The 22,175-nt window shown below is 44.6% G+C and overlaps 1 protein-coding gene across 2 annotated transcripts in view; it reads right to left on the bottom strand.

The window, feature by feature from the left end:
- LOC138511692 (survival motor neuron protein-like) overlaps positions 1-22,175 on the bottom strand; it is a 643,682-nt gene that overhangs the window by 430,693 nt on the left and 190,814 nt on the right. For both annotated transcript variants that reach the window (XM_069627523.1, XM_069627524.1), the window contains exon 3: positions 9,713-9,838. In XM_069627523.1, the coding sequence (XP_069483624.1) occupies positions 9,713-9,838 (126 nt within the window). The remainder of the gene's footprint in view (positions 1-9,712; positions 9,839-22,175) is intronic.

The following is a 22,175-nucleotide window of genomic DNA, read 5'->3' as shown; positions in this document are numbered from 1 at the left end:
CTGGTGGACATCTGGAGGCAGGTACATGGAGATGGGAGAGGGTACAAGCACTATAGCGCACCTCATGGGGTATTTACACGAATAGATTACCTATTCACTGGCAGTGACTCTGATAGAATTCACGGGAATCGACATTAAAGCACGTACACTTTTAGATCACGCCCCTCTACTGGCAACATGGGCGCACACACACAGAAAAACCCCAATACCAACATCGCGCCTCCGTGCAGAAGCACTAGGAGAGGGCGAATTTGAGGCATATCTGCAGGAGGTGATAGAAGATTATTTTGAACAAAATGAGGGGAGCGTGGAGAGCAATGCCACGCTCTGGGACGCCTTCAATGTAGTGATAAGAGGGGCGGCAATTGGGAAAACGGCAGGGTTGAAGGGTGCAATCGTAGCTGAGCTGGACGAAATAGAAAGGGAGGTTAAAACAGAGGAACGAAGGGCGGAAAGGGTGGGCCGGGAGCCCAGGGAATTACTGGAGCCAAGAACGAGATGTATAGTACTCAGGGAGAAACTGGGGAAGCTGAATTATGGGAAATATTTACAGAGATTGCATGCAGAAGGGGATAAACCCAGTAGGCTACTAGCGTTGTTTACCAAACAGGACAACAAGAGGGACCCCATAGCAGTATTAAATGATGACACAGGAACAGAGGTTAGGAATCAGGAAGATATAAATAACCTGTTCGCCGGCTTCTATGAAGACATCCCAGACGCCCTAGCAGAGATTAGGTTACCGAAGCTAACGGCAGACCAGGCCCAACTATTGGGTGTCCCGATTACCGTAGAGGAAATCGAAATTGTGATCTGAGCTCACCTCGGGTAAAACCCCGGGCCCGGGTGGGCTCCCGGGGGAGTTCTATAAGACATACTAAAGTACCATTGCCCCAAAACTGCTGGAAACATATCAGGAGGCATACGAGGAAGCCAAATACAATTGCCAAATAGCATGTCGGATACGATAATAGTCCCGATCCTAAAGCCAGGGAAATCCCCAGTAGAATGTACATCATAGAGGCCGATCTCCCTCATCAACCAGGACACCAAAATACTTACAACGGTTCTAGCGAACCGTCTGACATCGGTTATATCCACGTTGATCCATTCAGACCAAACGGGCTACGTCCCAGGGCGAAACACGTCATGGAACCTCCGCAGATTACATTATGTGATAGAACAGACGAATCAGAGACGAGGGGAATGCGCAGTAGTGTCATTAGACGCCGTTAAGGCCTTTGATTCTGTGAGTTGGCAGTGGTTGCTGAGCGTCCTCGCCCACTTTGGCTTGGGGGAGGGATTTCTCAGATGGATTAGATTGTTGTACAGGGACCCTAGAGCGAGAGTAAAAACGGGAAGGCACATTTCAAAAGCTTGGAGGATATACAGGGGAACCAAACAAGGCTGCCCACTGTCACCGATGTTGTACATACTGGCTTTGGAGCCGTGGGCGGTCTTCCTCTGGGCAGAGTATGGGGACACAGGGCTTGACATAGACTGGGTGGTCCATCAGATCTCGCTGTACGCGGATGACATCCTTTTTTTCGTTGAAAATCCACGCACCAACCTAGCCTGCCTACTGGAGGCGGCGGATGCATACGCCAGACTTTCAGGGATAGCCATCAATAGAGAGAAATCGGTCTTATTCCCCTTGGCTGACTTAAGACAGGTCCCCCGAGACAGACTCCCAGATATGGGGATAGCTTGGGCTCAGGGCTCCTTCCGATATCTGGGAATAGAGATACACCATAACACTGCATAGTCTCACGAATATAATACACAGGCATCCCTAGATAGAATACAAAAGGCCATGGGTTTCTGGGACACTCTCCCATTGGGGATGATAGGGAGAGCGGCCATCCTGAAAATGGTAGTACTCCCACGGTTATTATACTATTTCACGAACATTCCCCATGCCATACCCAGAGCTTTCTTCATGAATTTGAACACAATGACAGAGGTTCCTATGGGGAGGGAGAAGGTGTAAAATTGCCATGTCAACATTGCAGAGGGACCACGAGGAGGGGGGGCATCAGGGTGCCGGACTTCGAAAGATACTACCTGGCAGGGCAACTCCAATACGTAGTTAAATGGCTGGGAGAAGAGGAATCAATAGACAAAATACTCTTCCAACCAGCACTGAGATCCTTTTACCTACGGGAAATCCTATGGATAGACAAACCTCTGCCCAACATGCTTAGGTTAGCAACAGAGCTCTGGTCGAGGGCATGGAGACTCCAGGGGCCCAAAGACCCTTGCTCGCTGCAGATTCCACTAGCGGGAATAATAGGTAAGGACACAGGTATACTTGCAATGTATAGATCCCACTGGGAAGCCAAAGGAATAGCGCAAATAGGAGATTTGAGGAGGGAAGACCAATGGGCGGAGTTCAGTGATATGGTGGAAGAATATGACATACACGAAGGCCAATTCCTCCTATATAATAGAATGATGCTGACAATCAAGAAGAGGTGGCCGGAGTGGCCAGAACAAGAGGATACAGGAGGAGAACTAGATACATGGTATGATATATTGGAAGGGGGACACACAACCTCCAGGCTATACGAACAGTTGCTAAAATCCAACAATTCACAAGTCCTACGAACAAGAGGGAGATGGGAGGACGAACTAGGAATACCCCTCAGCGATCATGAATGGGCTAGGGCGCTGAGATACCCCAAAAAAGTATCAAGGAACGCAAGGTTCAAGCAAGCACAGTTATTCACTACACACAGGGCGTACCTCACACCTAAGAGAATGAATGGGATGCTGCTGGGAGATCACCGCACATGCCCCCGCTGCCCGGAAGAGGATGTGGACATGACACATGTTCTGGACCTGCCCAGTGATACATGTCTTTTGGGATGGAATCAGAAGCAAGGTGGGGGGGGGGGGGGGGAGTGGACTCCAAATACAAGCGGGAAATCCAGAAATGTATCTGCTGGGCCTCTTCCCAAGAGGAGGCAAGAATAGGTTGCACCTCGCGAAAATGAAAGACTTGATATGCATACTAGCCAAACAGCGGATAGCGATGGCTTGGAAATCGAGAGAGGGCCCGAGGATAGACTCATGGTGGGCAGATTTTCAGAAATGGGCGATGACAAACAGCGGTGTGGATGAGGGCAGTACAGAAAGGTGAAGGGGAAACAGGACAAAAAATAATGGCACGGAACACACTGATGCAGAGCTCATTTGAAAACAGGGAGGAGAGCGGAGAGGAAGAACCGGGAGGGGAGGAGGAGCGGTAAAGGGGGAAAAAAAACGGTCAAACCTCCAAGCAAGGGTGGCCACAAACGAAGACACTTTCAAAACCACTGCGGGGAGAGAGACACCTTAAAGTGAAGAGATTCCTTGCTTACTCTAACATGAAACGATAAAGATTAACGTTCTACCTAGGTTGGTTTACGTCCTTCTTTGGGGCACTGACAAAAGTAATTGCTTCTTTTAAACGGAATAAGAAACCTTCAAGGGTAGCAAGAGCGGTGCTAACAGCCTCAATTCAAGAGGGGATGGGGGGGTGAGGACTCTTCCACACTTTTATAAGTACTATCAAGCCGTGCAATTGTGGGTTTTAAAGGAACGGATGGCGGAGGACCAGCAAAAAATGTGGGCGCTGCAGGTCAGGGCAGTGGCGAGATCCCCACTGGTAGAGCTGTTGTGGAAAGGGAAGCATTTCAGACAGACAAATCTTATAATTAGCAAGGTCATGAGAGCTCCACTGGAAGCCTGGGTCGAACAAACGCAGAAGGGCATCTTGACAGGGGCGCATGCCCCGTGTACTCCCATGTTTAGGAACACCAGAATTCCTGCCAGGAATGGAAAAGGGGGCGTTGAATAAAATGGGAGATAGCAGGGTGCATGAAAATAGGACAAATGATACAAGACCAGGATATTAAATCGTTCGAAGCTTATAGAACACAACTGAACCTTATGGAGTCAGACAGATACAAATATGATCAGTTTAGGCACTGGCTAGTGGCACCGACCATCAGACAAGCGGCCACAAGGGATCTCACTCCATTTGAAAAGTTCACATTGATTATCTCAGGGTCATCGAAGCTAGTTTCGTCACTATATAGGTTCATCAATGTGCAGGAAGAGGACCTCAAGTGGAGCTACATGCTGAAATGGGAGAGCACCCTCGGGGAAACCATCAGTCAACCACAATGAGAGGAGCTATGGAAAAATATTCCCAAACTGACACGCTCGGTCCAAATGAGGGAAATGTGGGTAAAGATCGTGACCCAATGGCACTATACCCCCCAGAGACTAAACTCAATGTACCCGCACACATCCAAACTATGCTGAGAGGCTGTTCAGGGGAGGGCAATTGGAGGCATATTTGGTGGGACTGCCACTGGATTCAGGGATTTTCGGCTGAAGTGAAGGAACAAATGCAGGAGATGTTTCCAAACTCTGGCCAAATAGGAGAGAGAGTTTGGTTATGTGGGTTAAAGGACCCGATCGCAACGAAATTCTGGAAAACACAATGGAGAAGCTTCATGGGCGAGCAATCGCCCAGAATTGGAAACAATGGGACCCACCGTTGGCGTTTGGCTAGCTACAGAAGGTGTGGACATTAGTGACAATGGAAAGACTAACCCATACAGGGCACAAGTGGTTCCTTCAGGAAGGAGTGGGGAGCGGTACTGGAATACCTCCAATCAGACGATATGGAGCAATGGTGCCAGCATAAAATAAGAATTTCTGACCTTTTCTCAGCATGAGAGATATCCAAACTGGTACTAAGGACAGTTCTTCCAGTGGGAGGGAGGTTGGGGGTGAGTTAAAGTTTGATATTCCTGTACACAAAAACAAATATACCTAAATAAATAAAACAAATGAGTGAGGAACAAGTCCCAATCACTCAGGGGGTAAAATTAAAAAGCCTGGATTCCAGCAAAAGAGCTGGGGGTCTCGAAGGTTAAAGGGAATTGGCACAGAAATTAACATTCTCCCTAACAAACATGACCACTGCCAACAGTCATAACTAGAAGGATTTCCAGGTTACTAAAATGTCACAGCAGCAGACAAAAGGGGGATAACTAGATATCCCCTTGTCACTAAACATAAGGTGGAGTGTGCCAATCTGTCAGGTGGGGCGTGACTAGCTCTTTGTCAGTTCAGTTCTACAGAAGCGTCTGCGTAATATACCTAGTTTCCCCTGGCAAAGAGTTGCAGTGGTTGTTAGGCAAGATGTTCATATTAGGAAGATCACTGGCATGCGTCAACCCCAGAACCTATTACTTTGACTTGGTAATTGTTTTACCTTGTCCGTAGGTGAATAGGAATCTTTTTCCCCCCTCACCTAGTCTTTTACTCTTTTTATGGGTGACCTTTTGAGATCTCTCCATAGTTTATGGTTGGAGTGATAGTTTCCTATAACTTTTGGGTTTAGGTTGAGTTGCCCCTTTGGGCTCCCCTGTTAATTTCTTTCATGTACTTGGGTGAACTGCTGTTACCAAATAGTAAAGGGGGATTTTCATCATTTTGTATAAGTGAGACAGAACACCCCACCTTTCTTACTTACCTGGTAACATTGTTACAATGTTGAGTTTACATGAATGACTTGGGACGGTGGTTTTGACCTTTATGACAGCCTTTATTACTCACAAGCTGTGAACTCAACCTCAGTAATGCACAGAAGAGCCACCATTTTGCTAAAATGGTGGGCTCCTTTTTTCACCATTTCTTGTGTGCTTGCCGTTTCTGAGGTTGCCCTCTGCCAGTCTAGGCGGGAACGACCTCAGTGGAAGGTTTGTCATTGACAGGTATACTTTGGATTCCCCGCCCCGGCTCCAGCATATGAGAAGGCAGTAAGCGAGGGAGGAGTCCAAAACTCTGCAGCCCTTTGTCTTTCATCTTGCCTGAAAGTAAACAACTCCCAGTGGGGGGCTGGCTGTCCTGATTGGACAGTCAGACCGCCCCATTCTACAAAATGCAGCAGTTGTGCTGCTGTTCCTGATAAAAATTCCAAACCTGGAAGCTGCTGACAAGTCGACCACTGGAGCTGAAAACGAAGAGGAAGACGTAGAAAAGACTGCTGTAACGAATTCCAGCGACCAGAGAGTCTGCTGTGTAACCAGAACCCGCCGTTACCCTTCCTTCCAAGCGACCTGGGCATCCTGAAAAGGACGACCCCGAGCCAGAGCCTGGGGAAATCCACTAGACTCATGAAGACCTGCATTTTGAGCTAACTATTGGCATGCTGCGACCTTGCCGGGCTGCAATACCTGAAGCCATTATGCAGGACCTCAAGCCATTACGCGGTGCACGGTCTTCCGAAGTCCAAATCGCGCTGAAACTAAGGTGGCAACCTGCTGGCCCTCCAGAGACTTGATCTGAATCCATGAAGTCCCCTCACCAGAGTGCTGGACCAGATTAGTCACGAGAATCTGACCAGCAATATTTAGTCTTGTCCTGGCTCCTGAAAAGGGTGCCAAAACCACAGAACCACATACTGCTGCAAAGAAACTCTTGCCTGGAGTCTTCCCCTTGATCCCTGCTGCAAATCCCCTTCCAGTGTCCCGTCTTCACGACAAGGAATTCATCAACCAGGTTTTTGGCTGCAGATCCTGAAGACGTCCAACTGCAAACTCCTCGTCTGTGCTGAGGTACTATGCTGGCTGGGGTATTACTTACCTTAAGCCTTTTGTAATTCCTGTGAAGCTTTGGGGGCGATTCATGGGATTGGACGATCCCTCATCCAGTTCACCCAGGACCATTGCCGATATCCCTCTAGGGTGGAACCTTTCTCGAACTCTAAAGTAAAATACTTACTTGTTTGAACAGATTTCCACAGGAACTCAGACTTTCAATACATCCGTGCCTAGCCCGACCTGCAAGTTGGCCACTAGATACCTAGTGACCCCAGAAACCACCCTCCTGCCACCGAGAGCACTCATGCTCCAAGAATAGGGAAGAAGTTGTAATGTTTGGGCCTTTGCCTAGAAAATGTAACAAGTGTTTAAAAAGTAAGTTACTTGTAATAGAGTTGGTTTGTTAACTGTTCCTCTGAAAATGAGCATTACCAACTATGTCTGCTAGGAAATTAATGTATATGTTCCCCAACTGGGACTTGCGTCCCCTGCCTTGCTGTTAAGCCGGTCTAGAATAAGTCTGCCTTGGGGTTTACTTAAGTTGAAAAGCTGTGTGCCATTCTTGGTAAGTGTACTGTGGATTTTAATAACCTTGGTCTGCCTTGTGCCATCCCACAATAGTGTAGGGAGTTCTTGCTTACCTTAGTCTGTGTTCCACTGATCTGAAAAACTGTCATAGTTTATTAAAACATTAGGTATTACTCACCTGGTATAACTGAGGGTTATCCTATTCCATTAATGTGTGCTCCACTATTCAGAAAAGTATTCTGGTAACAATGTATGTTTACCATGTGATTTCTTGCCGAGTGTTACGATGGACACAAGCAAAGGTATACCACTTGCTACCCAACTTCCCAACACACTGTGAGAGGGATGCGAATTCTTGTAAGTGATTATAATATACACTTAATGGCATGAATCACGTGAACATAGGTGTTTAGCAAAAAGAACAATTTTAATACATTTTCAAATTGTTAAAAACGACCATCTGTCAAGCTCATATACCGATGATCTGACTAAAAGACAACTCACAAATACAGAAATCATAATAAATCAGCGTTCTTTCAACATGTTTACAAATTATAGTCAAGATCTCAGTCTTGTACGTTTTCTCCGATGTATTGAAAACAACCACTTAATAGAGTCAGACTTTACAATTATCTGGTCTGGCAATTGTGATGTTAGTATCAAAGTGATTCAAGGAAAACATGACATCCTTTCTAATATCATGGCACCTTGCTGAGTGTTACTGCTTGACTGACAGGGTCTACTAAGCGTGCAGTAAAATTCTGAAGATAGCTGCCAGAGGAGGGGCTTAGGGAGAGGGCCGTTATTGGCTGGGGCAGTATAACCCAGAGGACAGGGATTGGTTTATGGGAGAAATACAGTTTTACAAGTGAGAGTGAACCTATTTTTCTTTTACCAAGGATTCCCAGCCTGACAATGGGGAATAATCCTGAGCATGTGAATCCATGCCAGACCCCATGCTGGAGAATTTAAAAGTAGCTTATGGTTTTACATCCCCTGAATAGGTGTGTTCTATTCTAAATGGGTACGATTATGGCTGACTTACCTAGAATTACTGTTAGTTTATCTGAACAAGGTCTATGCTTTGATCTGTGTACCTGTAAGCATTGGGTTGTGGTTTTATATTGGGTTTATGTCCATGGCAAAGTACTTACCCACCAAGATCTACCTTGGCCTATTTGTATTTATAATAATTCTTTATTTTTTCTAATACTTGCTTTGGAACCATTTGTATGCTACAGGTTCTTTGCATCTTCCTACAGCCCTCTCTCCCTCCCAAGATAAGCCTGGCTGCTCAGTCTACACCATCAAATACTCAGGTAGTACAGCCTTAACTAAGAATGGAGTTGTCTCAGTTGTATGGTTTCACTAAGCCCTTAGTTGGACTTTTTCAGTGGTTGTCTGGCCTTTTTGGATTATTTTTAATCAAGCAGGTTCTGGGTCACACGTCTCTGCAGACTTTTGCCTGGTAAGTAGCTTGAGACTTCAAAATGTTTACGGTAAACAGAATGCTGAATAGTCACACTGAGAAGGGGGGGAAAAAAGGATGCAAACGACCTAAACAATGGCATGCTGGAGGTGCAGTACGAGGAGAGAGTTGTAGACTCCAGTCTGGCATTTTCCTATTCAGAGGCTGTGGTTGGCCCAGATAAACAGTTGGGTGCAGAGCAAGATTGTTGCATGACAGCAAGGAATGTTGGGAAGCAGTAATTGCACCATTTGTGTAGCAGCAAAAGTACAATAGGTGTTTGTCACCAGTCAGCAGGGAACATGAAGAATTTAGGTTTAGAACAAGTCTGGGAGGAAAAATAGATTGTGGGGAAAAATTGGGGAACAATAACCAAGAAAACTGAAGACTCCATATGTGCTCCTGAATATTTGAGTTAGCTGTATAGGTTTATTAAATGAGTTGTAGGCAAAATCAGTACAACTGAATGATGAGGCGACATTAGTAGCCACCTTTCCCATTTAGGTGGGGATAGATTTACTGGCATGTTAAAAATACCTTCAAATAGAAAAGGGCAAATAAAATAAAGCTTTAACACAAGTAGTTGTACAAATTAAGGTCACGAGCTTAAGTTGCCAAAAAGTGTTATTTGATAACCATGAATAAACTGTTTGGAAAAAAAGTGCAAAAGAAAATCTGTACTGCCCCTTTTGGGGTGGGGCCAAGCCTGATTTTGATATGGTCTTTCCCCTTCTGTAATGGCTTGGCACGCGAAGAACGATGGTTTGGAGGGTTGCCCCAAGCAATGCCAGTGGTTAAGATTCAGTCTAAACCTTCCAGCCATCACCTCTTTGTTTTTGCAAAAGAAAATCTACTAATTCAGCTTTGGTTAACAAAACTAAGCCTTCAATACACTAGCTATCGTATTTAAAAAAACAAAGTTGTCACAACATATGTTACGAACACTTTCAAAGATTATATAGAAACGCCTTTCTGAAATTACACATAAAAACAATCCGTACAATAAAAGAGATGCATAAAGTAGAATTGAGTTCATGCCATTTCCTGTAAAGAAAGGTTAGCATGCTCAATAATACCTTTTCCATAACATTCATTGATCAATATAAAAAGGTACCTTTCTCAACAAAGTAGCATTGGTTTTCTTCCGACATTTGTTCTTTTTGTTATTTTTTCTTTTTGTTCCTGCTGGTTTATCAGATCTAGTTGAAGGCTCCGAACTGTCACCATTCTTAAGTGCATTCTAAAAACCAAAATGGAAAACTATTTAGTAGGGTCAACAAAATACACATGGTTGCACATTGGTTGGACACGATCTGAGAGCACACCAGTCTACTAATGATGCAATTACCTTTAGCTGTCAAACAGTTGGTTAACCAACAAGAAGCCAGAGCCTAATGCACATCACAGCATCATTTGTTGTATTCCTGGGAATCTTACATCTTACATTCAATAACTCAACAGTTGATAGGATTTTGAAGGATTGCCTTTTATTGTCTATGCTCAGTATTTAGGAAGTTGGAGGAATCCTCCTCCTTGGCTTAGACAGCTGTGTTGCAAAGATCACAGAGGACACTGAGAATTAAGCGTATTCACTTGTTCTAGGACACTGTGGCACTTTCAGTCAAAGCCCAGGGGGGCTGGGAGGGAAAATTGGGGTGGACTATACGAAGCCTGAAGGACAACGGGAGTGGGTGCCGGGATGGAGTGTGAGCAGATGAAGGGAAGGCCAGAGAGCACGGTGGTAGGTAAAAAGAGCGGCAGCTGTACTAGGGCCACACGCACAACTTAAAGCCATTGTGAGGTTTACGATGGTGATCTTCGTGTGCCATCTTTATTTTTGGTGAGGGAGATTATTAAAACATTAATAGCACAGTCATTGTGTGTTTTAGATCTATGAAAGAGAAAGCTTGCCGTTGATTTTACCACATCAGCCATAAAGGCACACCATCATCCATATGCAGAGAGTTACCACGTCAAAGGCTGGGGATCACTACTCTGAACTTACCAAAACACTAACTGGGGAAAAGTGAATGAGCAGCTGGTACCTTGTGTCTAGTGACAGCTAGCTATATCTTTTTAGTAGCAGGTTACACCAGGATAAGATGGACAAGGCAACGCCCAATGGTATGTACACCACCACCCTCGAAACACAAGCACCAAAACTGACTTGCACAGGACACTCAACCCAGCTCTGCTCCAATCATTCCACAACATAAAAGACCAGAACCTGTTACAGGCCTCCAGCGGCACACAAGCAGGTCACGATACAACATGATTGTTAGCATAACAGATTAACCCTCAAAAAACAAAATCAGCATCTTTTGAATTCATAATAATTTGTCAACAATGCCTCAAATGTTCCACAGAGAGACATAAATCCTTTAAAAACAGAAATCAGAGGGCAACGGCCAAGGTGGCAGATTAAGCAGTTGATGGCGTCCTAAAATGGCAGACTACTACTGCAGAGATTAGATCTGGTGCTTGTATGGAGTATTACAGGATAATGGTCAGAGTGTTGATGAGGAACCAGCAGAGATGAACGCTGGTGAAACCCTAAAAAGCTCCCTCCAGGGGGGGGCGGAGTAGAGGGCGCGGTCATTCTTGTCAGGAGTCATTCTGTAAACTATTTCACAACCAAACGAGAAGCAACGTACAAAACAGAACCATACTTTTTTTTACTTCAAGCTGGATAGAAAATGAGAACGGCCTTCATGGGAGGAAAAACACGGTATCTTCATAGCCTATGCCCAGAATGCAGGTCAAGAGGCTTTCATGCTAGATTTTCTTCAAGTTCACATTCAATTCTCTGAAGAGTGAACAATTGGAGGGGATGCAAGTTATAATATTGCATCCCAAAAGAACAAAATACAAAATCACAGAGCCCACTAGCCCGCATTTTGTAATTCAGTCTTTTAGGATTTTGGACGTGTGTCCCCCGCACTGCCTATAATGTATGTGGGGGACATCCCCGCAATCCCTGCAGCCCATAATACCGAACTGGAGGTGTGCCCCCCCCCCTCTCCGCTCCGCAACCCCTGTTCGATGTTATGGGTTTAGAGCTCATCTACTATGCCGAACGCGCTCTAAACGTGCATTCAGCATTTCAGATACAATCTTTTCATGTAATCCCATTGTAGGAGACAGGAAAATGAGATGGACAGGACTTGGAGAGATCTAGCATTGGCAAGATGCTTGGTACAGGAGAGGCATCACCCCAAACTCAGGGACACGGAAATCAACACTTAGAAATACTATGTAAAGACTTCACACATTGTTCGCTTGTACATTTATAACATTCTAGAACAGGCTAGGTCTTCCTGAAAGGAGTATTGGTGCTGATACAGAGCATGCATATAATCCCTTCAAGTTGAAGAAAGATTTCAGAGTCCTAGCGTCAAGGGGACCCAAGATAGGAGGCAGGCGTGCTGCGGTGACCACCGTCCGAAACAGTTTACTCAAGTCGAGTCCAGTCATGAAAGGGGTCCTGCATCATGTTTTTCTACAGTCTTAATCCGAGAGTCCTTGCACCAGTGAAAGACAACAACCAGAAATCAGCTCGAAAATGCAAACCCTGTGAATCAAGGACTGAGGCTGACGGCGGGAAAAGCAACCTCAGACCTTCTTCCATTGACCTGCCAAGTCCTGGGCAGAATCGGAGTACGGGGGGGTAAGTTAAAGTAGTTCTTACCTGCCCCTAAACTCCATTTAAAAGTTTTCCTAACTTTTAGAAAACTTTTGCTATACTTTGGCTTTGCCATTGCAAGCCTTACAAAGGTTAGGGGCACTATTAGTTAAAATACACTGTCCACTAACCCTAGGAACCGTTCACTGGACCCCCAAAGACCCTACCTTCATTTGTTCCAGCATCACAAACTGTCAGGACTTTTGGGCATAAGTCCCCAGACAATTTAGGGAAGGACTTTTTAAGTTTGGGTTAATTCTTTGGACCTGTAGTGCCTAAACTAATCTATGCTTGCTTTTACAGGAGTTTGATTTGTATTATGCCTTATTCTAGTGACACTATATATGTAATCTATTATTAGCGTTGTGTGATACTTCTACCGGTTAAGTAGTCCTTTTTCATAGTGATATTTGGCCATAAATAAATACATTTTTTATGCATACTGTAAGTGCAATTTGAGATGCCCATTGTGTGCATTTATTGTGGACCCTATACAACCTCACCACCGCTTGAGACTTTGTCTTGACCTCTCATCACTGCTACCTCGAACTGGTTTGGCTACAGCTCCCACAATTGGCCCCGTCACAATATAGGTTGGCCTTCTATACATCTGCCCACCAGGCCTAACAGAAACCCACCAGTCAACAGGGCAGCATAGTCTACCTACCTTCAGGCGCTAGGACCAAGAGGGTTAACATGGGTTATCATTTTTGCTTTTTGTAGGTCACCTAACAAAATGTTTTTTGTGGTTGATTTTAGGTGGCCCACAAAAAGCGAAAAGGGGACATTGCCTTGCCCCCCAGCCCACTCTCTGGCGGGATTTGTTCAAAATCTTGGGGTCCCCCCGCCCCAAAACTTAGCCCCTGTTGCTTCCCTCCCCACACAAGACTCACGCAAACCCAAACACACATACACAACACCCACACAACACACCCACACCCATTCTCCCCCGACAGCGCCTGCTGGTCCTGGTGTGCCAGTCAGCCCCTGCGCGCACTCGTATGCGGTAGGGGCGTGATATTTTGTTTTAGGAAGACCGCTCTGTGCAGTCACAGAGCAGTCTTTCTAAATCAGTCTTTTTTCTAGTCGACGAATAGATTACTCAAAATCCTTCTACCTTTGTGCCTTCTCTGCATTATCCACCTCTCTTGTTCGTGATCTTGTCTGTTCCTTCCCTCTGGTCCCCCTCCCCTCCCCTCTTTTTATGTCAAAGCTCTTGCACTCTCTAAAATGCTGTTAGGCCTAGTACGACAGTTCTGTTCTATGTTCCTGTGTCCACTGGTTTAATGTCCCCTAATAGTGTTTTTAGGTTTGTACCTTAATGCTTATAGCACGCCCATTCTAAACAAGCCAAGGCCCAGTAAGAATGCTGAGCCCATGTTTGCAATTATGAGTCTGCCTCATGGTCCCTATAAACCAAGAGATGGGCAGAAAGTAAAAGGGAGGGAGTAGGGCTTAAAACAATTACATTAGTAGCCCAATGATTAACATCGGGCTAATGCATTCAAACCAGCAGTGCCCCTGGTGAAACCAACACTAAATGACTGATCCACCAGCCCACTTCACAGCACAATTGTTTGATAATAATGTGGTGCTTAAAAACCATTCTTAAGAGTCATGTGGAATACCATAGGTGCACATAAAGGGTTGTACTGGCGGGTGGGCTTCAGTAGAAGTCCCTCTGAGCACAAAAATAATAGCCAAGCGCCAGGCAATAGACATAGCACTTCAAGAAACGCATCTCACTAGCAAGAAACCAAGTGCCCCTGCCATAAAATGGAGAGATAGAACGATGGGCTCACCATATTGAGCGTATGCGCGGGGGGGCATTAATATGGGTGGTGCCCACAGTGCCATTGAGGGTGCTCGGCACTGTTCAAGACAAAGAAGGCAAGATGTTTATAATGCGTGGTAAAGTTGAACATAGAATTCTGCATTGTTAACACATATGCGCCAAACCAGGATACTGCGGCCTACTTCTGCACGTTATATCCACAAATAAGCTACTGCAGGGATGGTACACTGATTTGGGGTGGAGATTTTAACTGCATGCTCAACCCTGCACTAGATAGAACAGATGACAAATTCATACATCCTGCCCCTTCGGACAACACCTGAAGTACACTGTTGCAGGCACTCAAACTTTCAGACATATGGAGGTCTTTTCACCCACTGACCCGAAGATACTCGCATTATACTGCCCACCCCCCACCCCCATTAACTATACACCAGATTGGATGTCTTCACAGGTGGGGAAACTTTGTGAGAATTCAAATCGGCGGGGTATAAAGCACGAGTGCTATCAGACCACGCCCCTCCAGTGGTCAGATGGCATGCTGCCCACGAGGGCATGCATCCCAATGTGGAGGCTTAGGAGCAATTCTCTGAGGGATGGAGCGTTCTGGGAACACTCGCGAGTAGGAGTAAAGGACTACTTATATAACACAAAGCATTGAATCTGCGAGCACACTATGGGAGGCCTTCAAAGTGGTGATCAGAGGGACAGCGATTGCTAAGGCGAAGGGAGTTCAAGCCACGATAGAAAGGGATTTATGTAAAGCAGAAGCTAAATTGGAAGCCATGAAAATCTCCGGATGCTGGTCTAGAGAAAGCACCAGGAAGCTGCCGGTCTGCAGCAGGAGTGGCCTCGAGCACTGGAATAGACTGGGTATGTTGAGCTATAAGAAATATGTGGAAAGACAGCACGCTAAATGGGATAAAACGGGACACCTTATATAAAAGCGAATCAGAGCGAGATATGATATGGCAATAGTAGCAGAGAATGGTGAGGTCTGCGAGACACAGGAAGGCATAAATGAATGTTTTCACGATTATTATAAGGCGTAATATGAGGAAACAGCAGTGTCCAGTCCAGCGGACATAGATGAAGCTCTGGCACTGATATGTCTTCCAAAGATAGATGCTAAGGCGGCAGACAAGCTAGATGCCCCCATCACCATAGAGGAGCTAGAATACACTATAAGAGGGTTGCCGAAAGGTAAGGCTCCTGGGGCAGACGGACTGCCAAGTGAATTTTTTAAAGAGTTCATGGCTGAGGTGTCGCTCTCATTAGCGATGGTGAACGAATCGCTAGTCAAGGGCATTTTGCCTTAGTCACTGAGGGAATCAATTATTGTCCCACTGTTGAAGGCCAACAGACCCGAAACCGATTGTGGTTCTAATAGACCCCTTTCGTAGTATTAGAGGTAACTGGAGGCAGATGCAACACATAGGTCACAAACAAACGATGGCTCTCGGCCACTGGCGGTAGCCTCGCTCGACGCAGTGAAAGCGTTCGATTCTGTCAGTTGGCCATGGCTACTGGCTGTGCTGAAATGCTTTGGTGTAGGTCCCACTTATATTAAATGGGTAAAGCGGCTATTTAGTAACCCAATAGCGAAAGTCAAGACGGGCACCAATTTTTCAGAATAATTGCGGTTAGGCAAAGGCACACGACAGGGATGCCCATGGTCCCCTATGCTATTTATAATGACCTTGGAGCCATTAGCAGCATATTTAAAGAAGGAATACCAAGAAGCAGGCATAACTGCGCAGGGAAGCAATCACCTGATTTCCTTGTATGCGTATGATATGCTCCTTTACCTACAACATCCAGAAACAAATGTGAAATACGTTCTAGATGTGTTGGAGCGCTATGCAGAGCTATCCAGTATTACAATCAATGCACAGAAGTCGTGCTTGTTGCCTCTAGCAGCATTTAGAGGGAAGCCCCAGAGTGCACTACCAGAGTTGCCAATTAAATGGGAAGTGGACACATTTAGATATCTAGGAGCAGATATTTATCACGATCTGAAAACAGAACACATACAGAATACGTTAAAGGTGGTTGGCAAAATTGAGAAATCCATGACTTTCTGGGCCAAGCAGCCACTCTCATTAATGGAGAGGGCCGCATTATTGAAGATCGTGGTGCTTCCGAGGCTGCTCCATTATTTCACTAACGTCCCATATGATATACCTAAAGCTTATTTTAGGACATTTAATAACATATGTCGGAGCTTCCTATGACACAGCTCGAGATGTAGAATATTCTTTGGCGAAATTAGAGATCCCACGAACGTGGAGCGATAAGGGTGCCGAATTTTGAGGCATATTTTCTAGCATGTCAACTTCAATTTGTCACAAATTGATTGTCAGATAAACAGACTCTGGACATGCAGTTGATGCAACATGCATGCACCCCTTTCTTTTTGAAAGAGGTGATCTGGACCATAACACCACGAGATTCTAAACCAACATTGCTGTTGGGCAAGAAAATTTGGCATCCGACTTGTCGCTTTTTCAATAAAAAGACCCACCTTACTGCCCACAGATACCATTGGTGGCACTAAATAGTGGCGACACCCAACTTAGGTTGAATTTGAGGAAACACTGGGAGCTCAAGGGGGTGGTGACAATAGGTGATGTGTTACGGGAAGGGAGACTGATGGCCTTTAGTACAGTCACTTCAGAAACAGGAGTCCAAGAAGGGCAACACATAATTTATGCCTCACTCCACCACGTAATAAAGAAGAGATGGCCAGGAGTAGACAGAATGCTCCAGGCAGATGAGACAATAGAAACGATCTATATTTCAGAGGCTGGACACGAAATATCAAGATTATATGAGTTGCTGATGGCTAGGCCGGACGATAAGTCAATACAGACCCGGTGTAGCTGGGAAGAAGCCTTGCAAGAGCAATTGTCAGATGAAGTCTGGGATAGGGCGATGGCATATCACAAGAAGGTGTCCAGAAATGCAGGGCTCCAGCTAATCTAATTATGTCACTCACAGGGCATACTTAACCCTGATGAAAATCGCTAAATTCTACAAAGCAACGGTGCAATCTTGCTCGAAATGTAGCCTGACCAATGCAGACCTGGTGCATATGTTCTGGTCCTGCACAAAGATACGTCAGTATTTGGGAGAAATAGCTCAGGCCCTGGTTAAGGGAGTCATAACAATCGATACCTAATCTCCCACAGCTTGCTTGTTAGGAATATTACCAAGACCGAAACATGTGACACACACATTAGTAAGTTGAAAGACCTAGCATGCATTTTGGAGAAAAGAAGGATAGCAATGGGTTGTGTAAAGGCTCACTCCCCGACTTACACATGCAAATTATAAAAATACAACACATCCCAAGTGGGAAATGAGACAAGGAGAACGGGTTGCAAGATTTAGTAAGTTTATATGAAGTTGTCATCCAGAGAACTCTGCTGCCTCGAGAGCGCTCTGGCAAATAATACAATTACATGGACTTATAATAGAAAAAAGCATCATCAGTGACATTACATAAGGGGTTGCAATTGCACAGGATTGGACGGGAAACCAGGTAACATATGTATCTTTAGGATCTGCTTCCTCAGGGTTGGCTGCTCTGTTGGTGGGAGGGCAAGCGTCACGAGGTCCATCTGCCTGTGTCCAGGCGGGGTGAGGGTTAGGTCACAGTGAGATAGGGCGGACACTAAGCTAGCATGAAAACTACCACTAGACATACAATAAACAATGATCATTAGTATACCTTTGAGTAAATCTTTACAAACCTATAAATTGCATGCATATGATTATACCATCTTTCATTGGGACCTTTACAGGGTACAACGCGTAGAGGGCTTGTCCTCTGTGATAACCTGGGAGACTGGGTGGTGCTTAGCACATCAAGGCAAGTGGAGAGTTGTAATGACATGTGTTGGTTTTAGGGCACAATATACTGAGACAGAGGTCTGAGTTTATTGGGGGCACTGTGGGGTGGGCTGCACAGCAAGGTCACACTCCTGGTACATCAAGAGAATACCTTAGGAGGGCACAGGGTTACATTGGCAGCAACTTAACAGCGGGGCCAAGGGGGCAGGGTTTGTGGAGATGGATGAGCTACAAGGAATGGTTTGAGCCGGTTCTCACACAGGACAGTGATCACAGAGGAAGAGTGAGATGATACATTAGTTTCTAATATCCCCGGCGTATCTGTGAGAAAGGGAGTTGTGAAGCTTTCAGACAGGGGAGAAAAGGTGGGGGCCATGAGCGTGCTGTGCGCGGCGCTGCCAAACGGAGAGAAGCCTTTTCGTACTATCAAAGTGAGGCCTAGTCCAAAGATTGAGTCGACGGCACACAAAATGGATGCCAAGTGTGTCCCACAATAGCCCCACTTATGCTAATGTTACCATACGGGCAATGGAGGCGCCCCCCGCTATTGTACGAGCAAGTGGTCCATAACGTGCAGAATGTGCGAGGGGGCCCAAATGACCCCTTGCTCCCACACAGTTGGAAAGCACACAAGAGTCCAGTAAGTGTGTGGCTGAGCGACCTCCAGAAATAGTTGCTGGCAGAAACTGCAGTGTGGCAAGAAGCATCCCAACGGGGTCTAGAAGAGCAGAATGTAGTTTTAGATTCTTGGAAACATATGCTGTATGATCTATTGACCACGGCACACGAGAACACCCAAACTCAAGACACAAGCACCAATGCACAGAGCAGAATAGGAATGTTGGTACACATGTATTGTTAACATTTGGTTGAAAAGAAAATGGGCCCAATACACAGCCATAAACATAAATATTATTTGGTTTCCCAAATCTGTATCATAACGGGGTGGATATACAAGAAATGGTGGCCGTTTACAAAACAGCCTTTATGGGCAAACATATGGAGTCAGAACAATGGCTTCACAAATAGAAGAGTGCTCCAAACGTACGTGCTAATCCTAGAACTAAATCTTTGCTTGAGGCCTACAATATGGTTTCCGTCGATATAAATAATACCTTTTCCTTCACAACCATTAGGGGAACAGACATTTCAAACGAAGGAATACTGGATTTCAGGTTCAAAACATGGAAAAAAGGGAATGCTCAAAAGTCGCCGACGTGTTCGAGGGAAAAATAAAGCTTTTGAGGATTGTAAAATATTTTACTTTAGGTGAAGGAGGGAGGGGGTACATATATTGCCATGTTAGGCATGAGTCATCCACCAGGCGTGCTTACCTTTGAAAAAAGTATAGCATGAGGCAGAATACTCTAAAAGGAATAATTAACATGTTCAGAAATCTGTGCTTTCAGGATTCGGTCATACACAAGGAGAAAATGGTAGGAATACATTGGGAAGTATATAGATGATAACATGCGAGTCATATTTAAAAGGGTCTGCGAGACTTAAGTCGGATTTCAACCCATTCAGTGCACACTGAAAATGTATATAGGTGGCATCTCATTTCCAATTTTAAAACTTGAATCGACGATGGAGGGATTGGGTTAAGGCGAAGTCTCTTGGGCATCTTTTTGGTAATGCCTGAAGCTCGGAAACCTTTGCCTTCAAGTACAATCTATAAATCAAAGAAATTGGGGGGGGGGGAACTGGACGTCACTATTATTTTAAGGTAGCTGACAAAGTTACATAACCTTTTGGAGATTTTATGGTTGCGAGGTACGCAATTGCTATGGCAGCTACAATGTGGGGGAATTCAGACTGGCCCATGCTGTCATTGTCATTTATTTGCACAGACCCGCAATAAAAAGCATTTCAGCAACAGTGAGAGATACAGGAGACATTCAGGAGACATTATATAGCACAGATGGCCTCCCTTTTATAGATTTTATGAAGAATGAATTCAGAAACCTCTCGTGCCCAATTAGACACAAAGCTTTCCATGTGTTTGATAACCGGGAATAGTCACAAGTGTGAACAATCAATAGCTGTTTTCTTGAAGAACCAATGCATGGTCACAAATCGGTTAGACTTGGAAAGAGGGGTGGAAAGAAGGAGGTGGATTAGAACATTGGACATGAGTTGAAGGTAAATGTTGACGAATCTGGATGTAAATGCTGTTGCTTCAACTCAAAAGTTTTGAGAAAATGTCAAATCATATCCTACCTTTTAAGCACAGTGGGACAGATCACCACTAAACTAACGAGCTGAGATGGTCTGTTCAGGTATTCTTATTCAAGGTGCTAGTCTGTCCTTTACAATTTTACTTTGATGATCCATATTCCCCAAGTCTGGTGATCTAGTCGGACTGCACATCCAAGCAGTGTCCCACACACCTTGACCTACTCAACTAATTTCTCCAATCTCTACATTTTTGTCTAATTTCTTTGCACTTTATTTACCAATTTGTTTGATTCAGAAGGTGTGAAATAGCAGGTTTCATTTTCCTCTCTCATATGGTTGAAATCCATGAGGCTCCAGCAAAACCAGATTGAGGAAGACTCATTAATTGAACACTCCCTGGTGTATAAAGAGGTTATAAAATACCATTTCTGAAACAGTCACATCAATGAGGCTACATGAATAAATAATTCACTAAACGTAAGTGCAAAACTAAACAAACATTATTATGATAACGAAATATGTGATGAAAAAAGTAAATTGCTTCATGGATTTAGGCTGATCAGCTGGTCGTTTGTGTCTAGTGTAGTCCACACTTGGACAGTTCAATCCCAACAGGCTCCTTCTACTAGTTGGCTAAAATCACATTGCAAAAAAGAATATTCACAAACAATGGAAAGAGCTTATCCTGGTATGTAGGAGTAACATACAGGTCTTTTGTAGGCTAGCAAATCCATCTGAATTGCCCTTGTCCCAGTTACTAGCGCATGTAGTGAATTTTGTGTTTAATATATCATTGAAACCATCGACATATTTTCGAATGTTCCCTGTAATTTAACCCTGCCATGGACAGATGGAATTACACATTAAAAATGGAGGAACTTCTGGAAATCATCTCCACTTAAAAACAAATCCTGTGCGCCAGGGCCTGATGGACTATGCAACGAGCCAAACAACCTGAACATAACTTGGTGGGGAAAGTTCCTACATGGGATATTCATTGCAGTAAGTTATTGAGGTTGTCTTCCTAAATCGTGGAGGGAAAGTATAAATTGTCCCAATCTTCAAGAAGGGACTGCGTACAGACTGGAAAAATTACAGTATTCTAGCTGTGCTAGATGTTCCTGGTAAAATATTTGCTCTAATCCTTTTACAGGAACTGTCTGAATGGGCAACAGAGTGTAAAAATCATTCCCAGGAATCAGACAGGTTTCCAAAAGGGAAATGGAATGTAACTCAACACATTAGCTTTGGTCTCCACAACAGAATATTCATGGAACATATTAAATCAGTCTCTGTATGTAGTATTCGTAGACTACAGTTCAGCATTCAATACAGTTATTCGTAAATTGCTCTGGAACAAGCAAGCCTCTTTGGTTATCCAGAGGGGATTACTCAGGATGCTAATTGCGCTGTATACCGAGACCAGTGTTACGGTTGGGTTGTCCCATACAGGCCACCTACCCGATCAAATTAATACTTTTATAGTACTAAAGCAGGAATTTATACTGCCCCCTGCTCTGTTCAATCTATCTTTCAGAGTTTGTGGATTCATTATCTAATAAAGCAGCTCTCTCCATCCCCCGCCCGCCACTAAGACTTTGCATGCATCGGATTCAAGGGTTAGGGTATGCAGAAGATTTGGTCCTGTTGCATTGTACTTTCTGCTTTTCAACAACAGCTTCATAATCTGCATTAATATTCAACCAAAAATGGCCTAACCATTAACGCGATGAAAACAAAAATCAAGATATACCAACCGGAAGCATTGTTGGCATATAGGCACTAGGCCCCTAGATATAGTAATACAATATGACTACTTGGGTACAACAATTGACTATAAACTTTCTTGGCAAACCCAGATGGCTATGGTAAAGATTAAGACCCATCAACCTACTGGAGGCATTCTGTCATTTGCTAGAAAACACGGGTTATTCCTTGAAGTGGGTCGTTGAGGTATATATACCCAAAATTCCTCATATTTGGTGTGGAAAGTGGGGATGTAAAAACCGTTCAAGCATTGAGAAGCTCGAAGCGTCTTGTCCAAGAATCAGATTGGGTTTTTGTTCT

Source organism: Ambystoma mexicanum, chromosome 6p, assembly GCF_040938575.1.
Source record: "Ambystoma mexicanum isolate Mex_15411 chromosome 6p, UKY_AmexF1_1, whole genome shotgun sequence".
Lineage (NCBI taxonomy): Eukaryota > Metazoa > Chordata > Amphibia > Caudata > Ambystomatidae > Ambystoma > Ambystoma mexicanum.
Note: the sequence above shows the minus strand (reverse complement) of the source record. Positions and strands in the feature narration are given on the sequence as shown.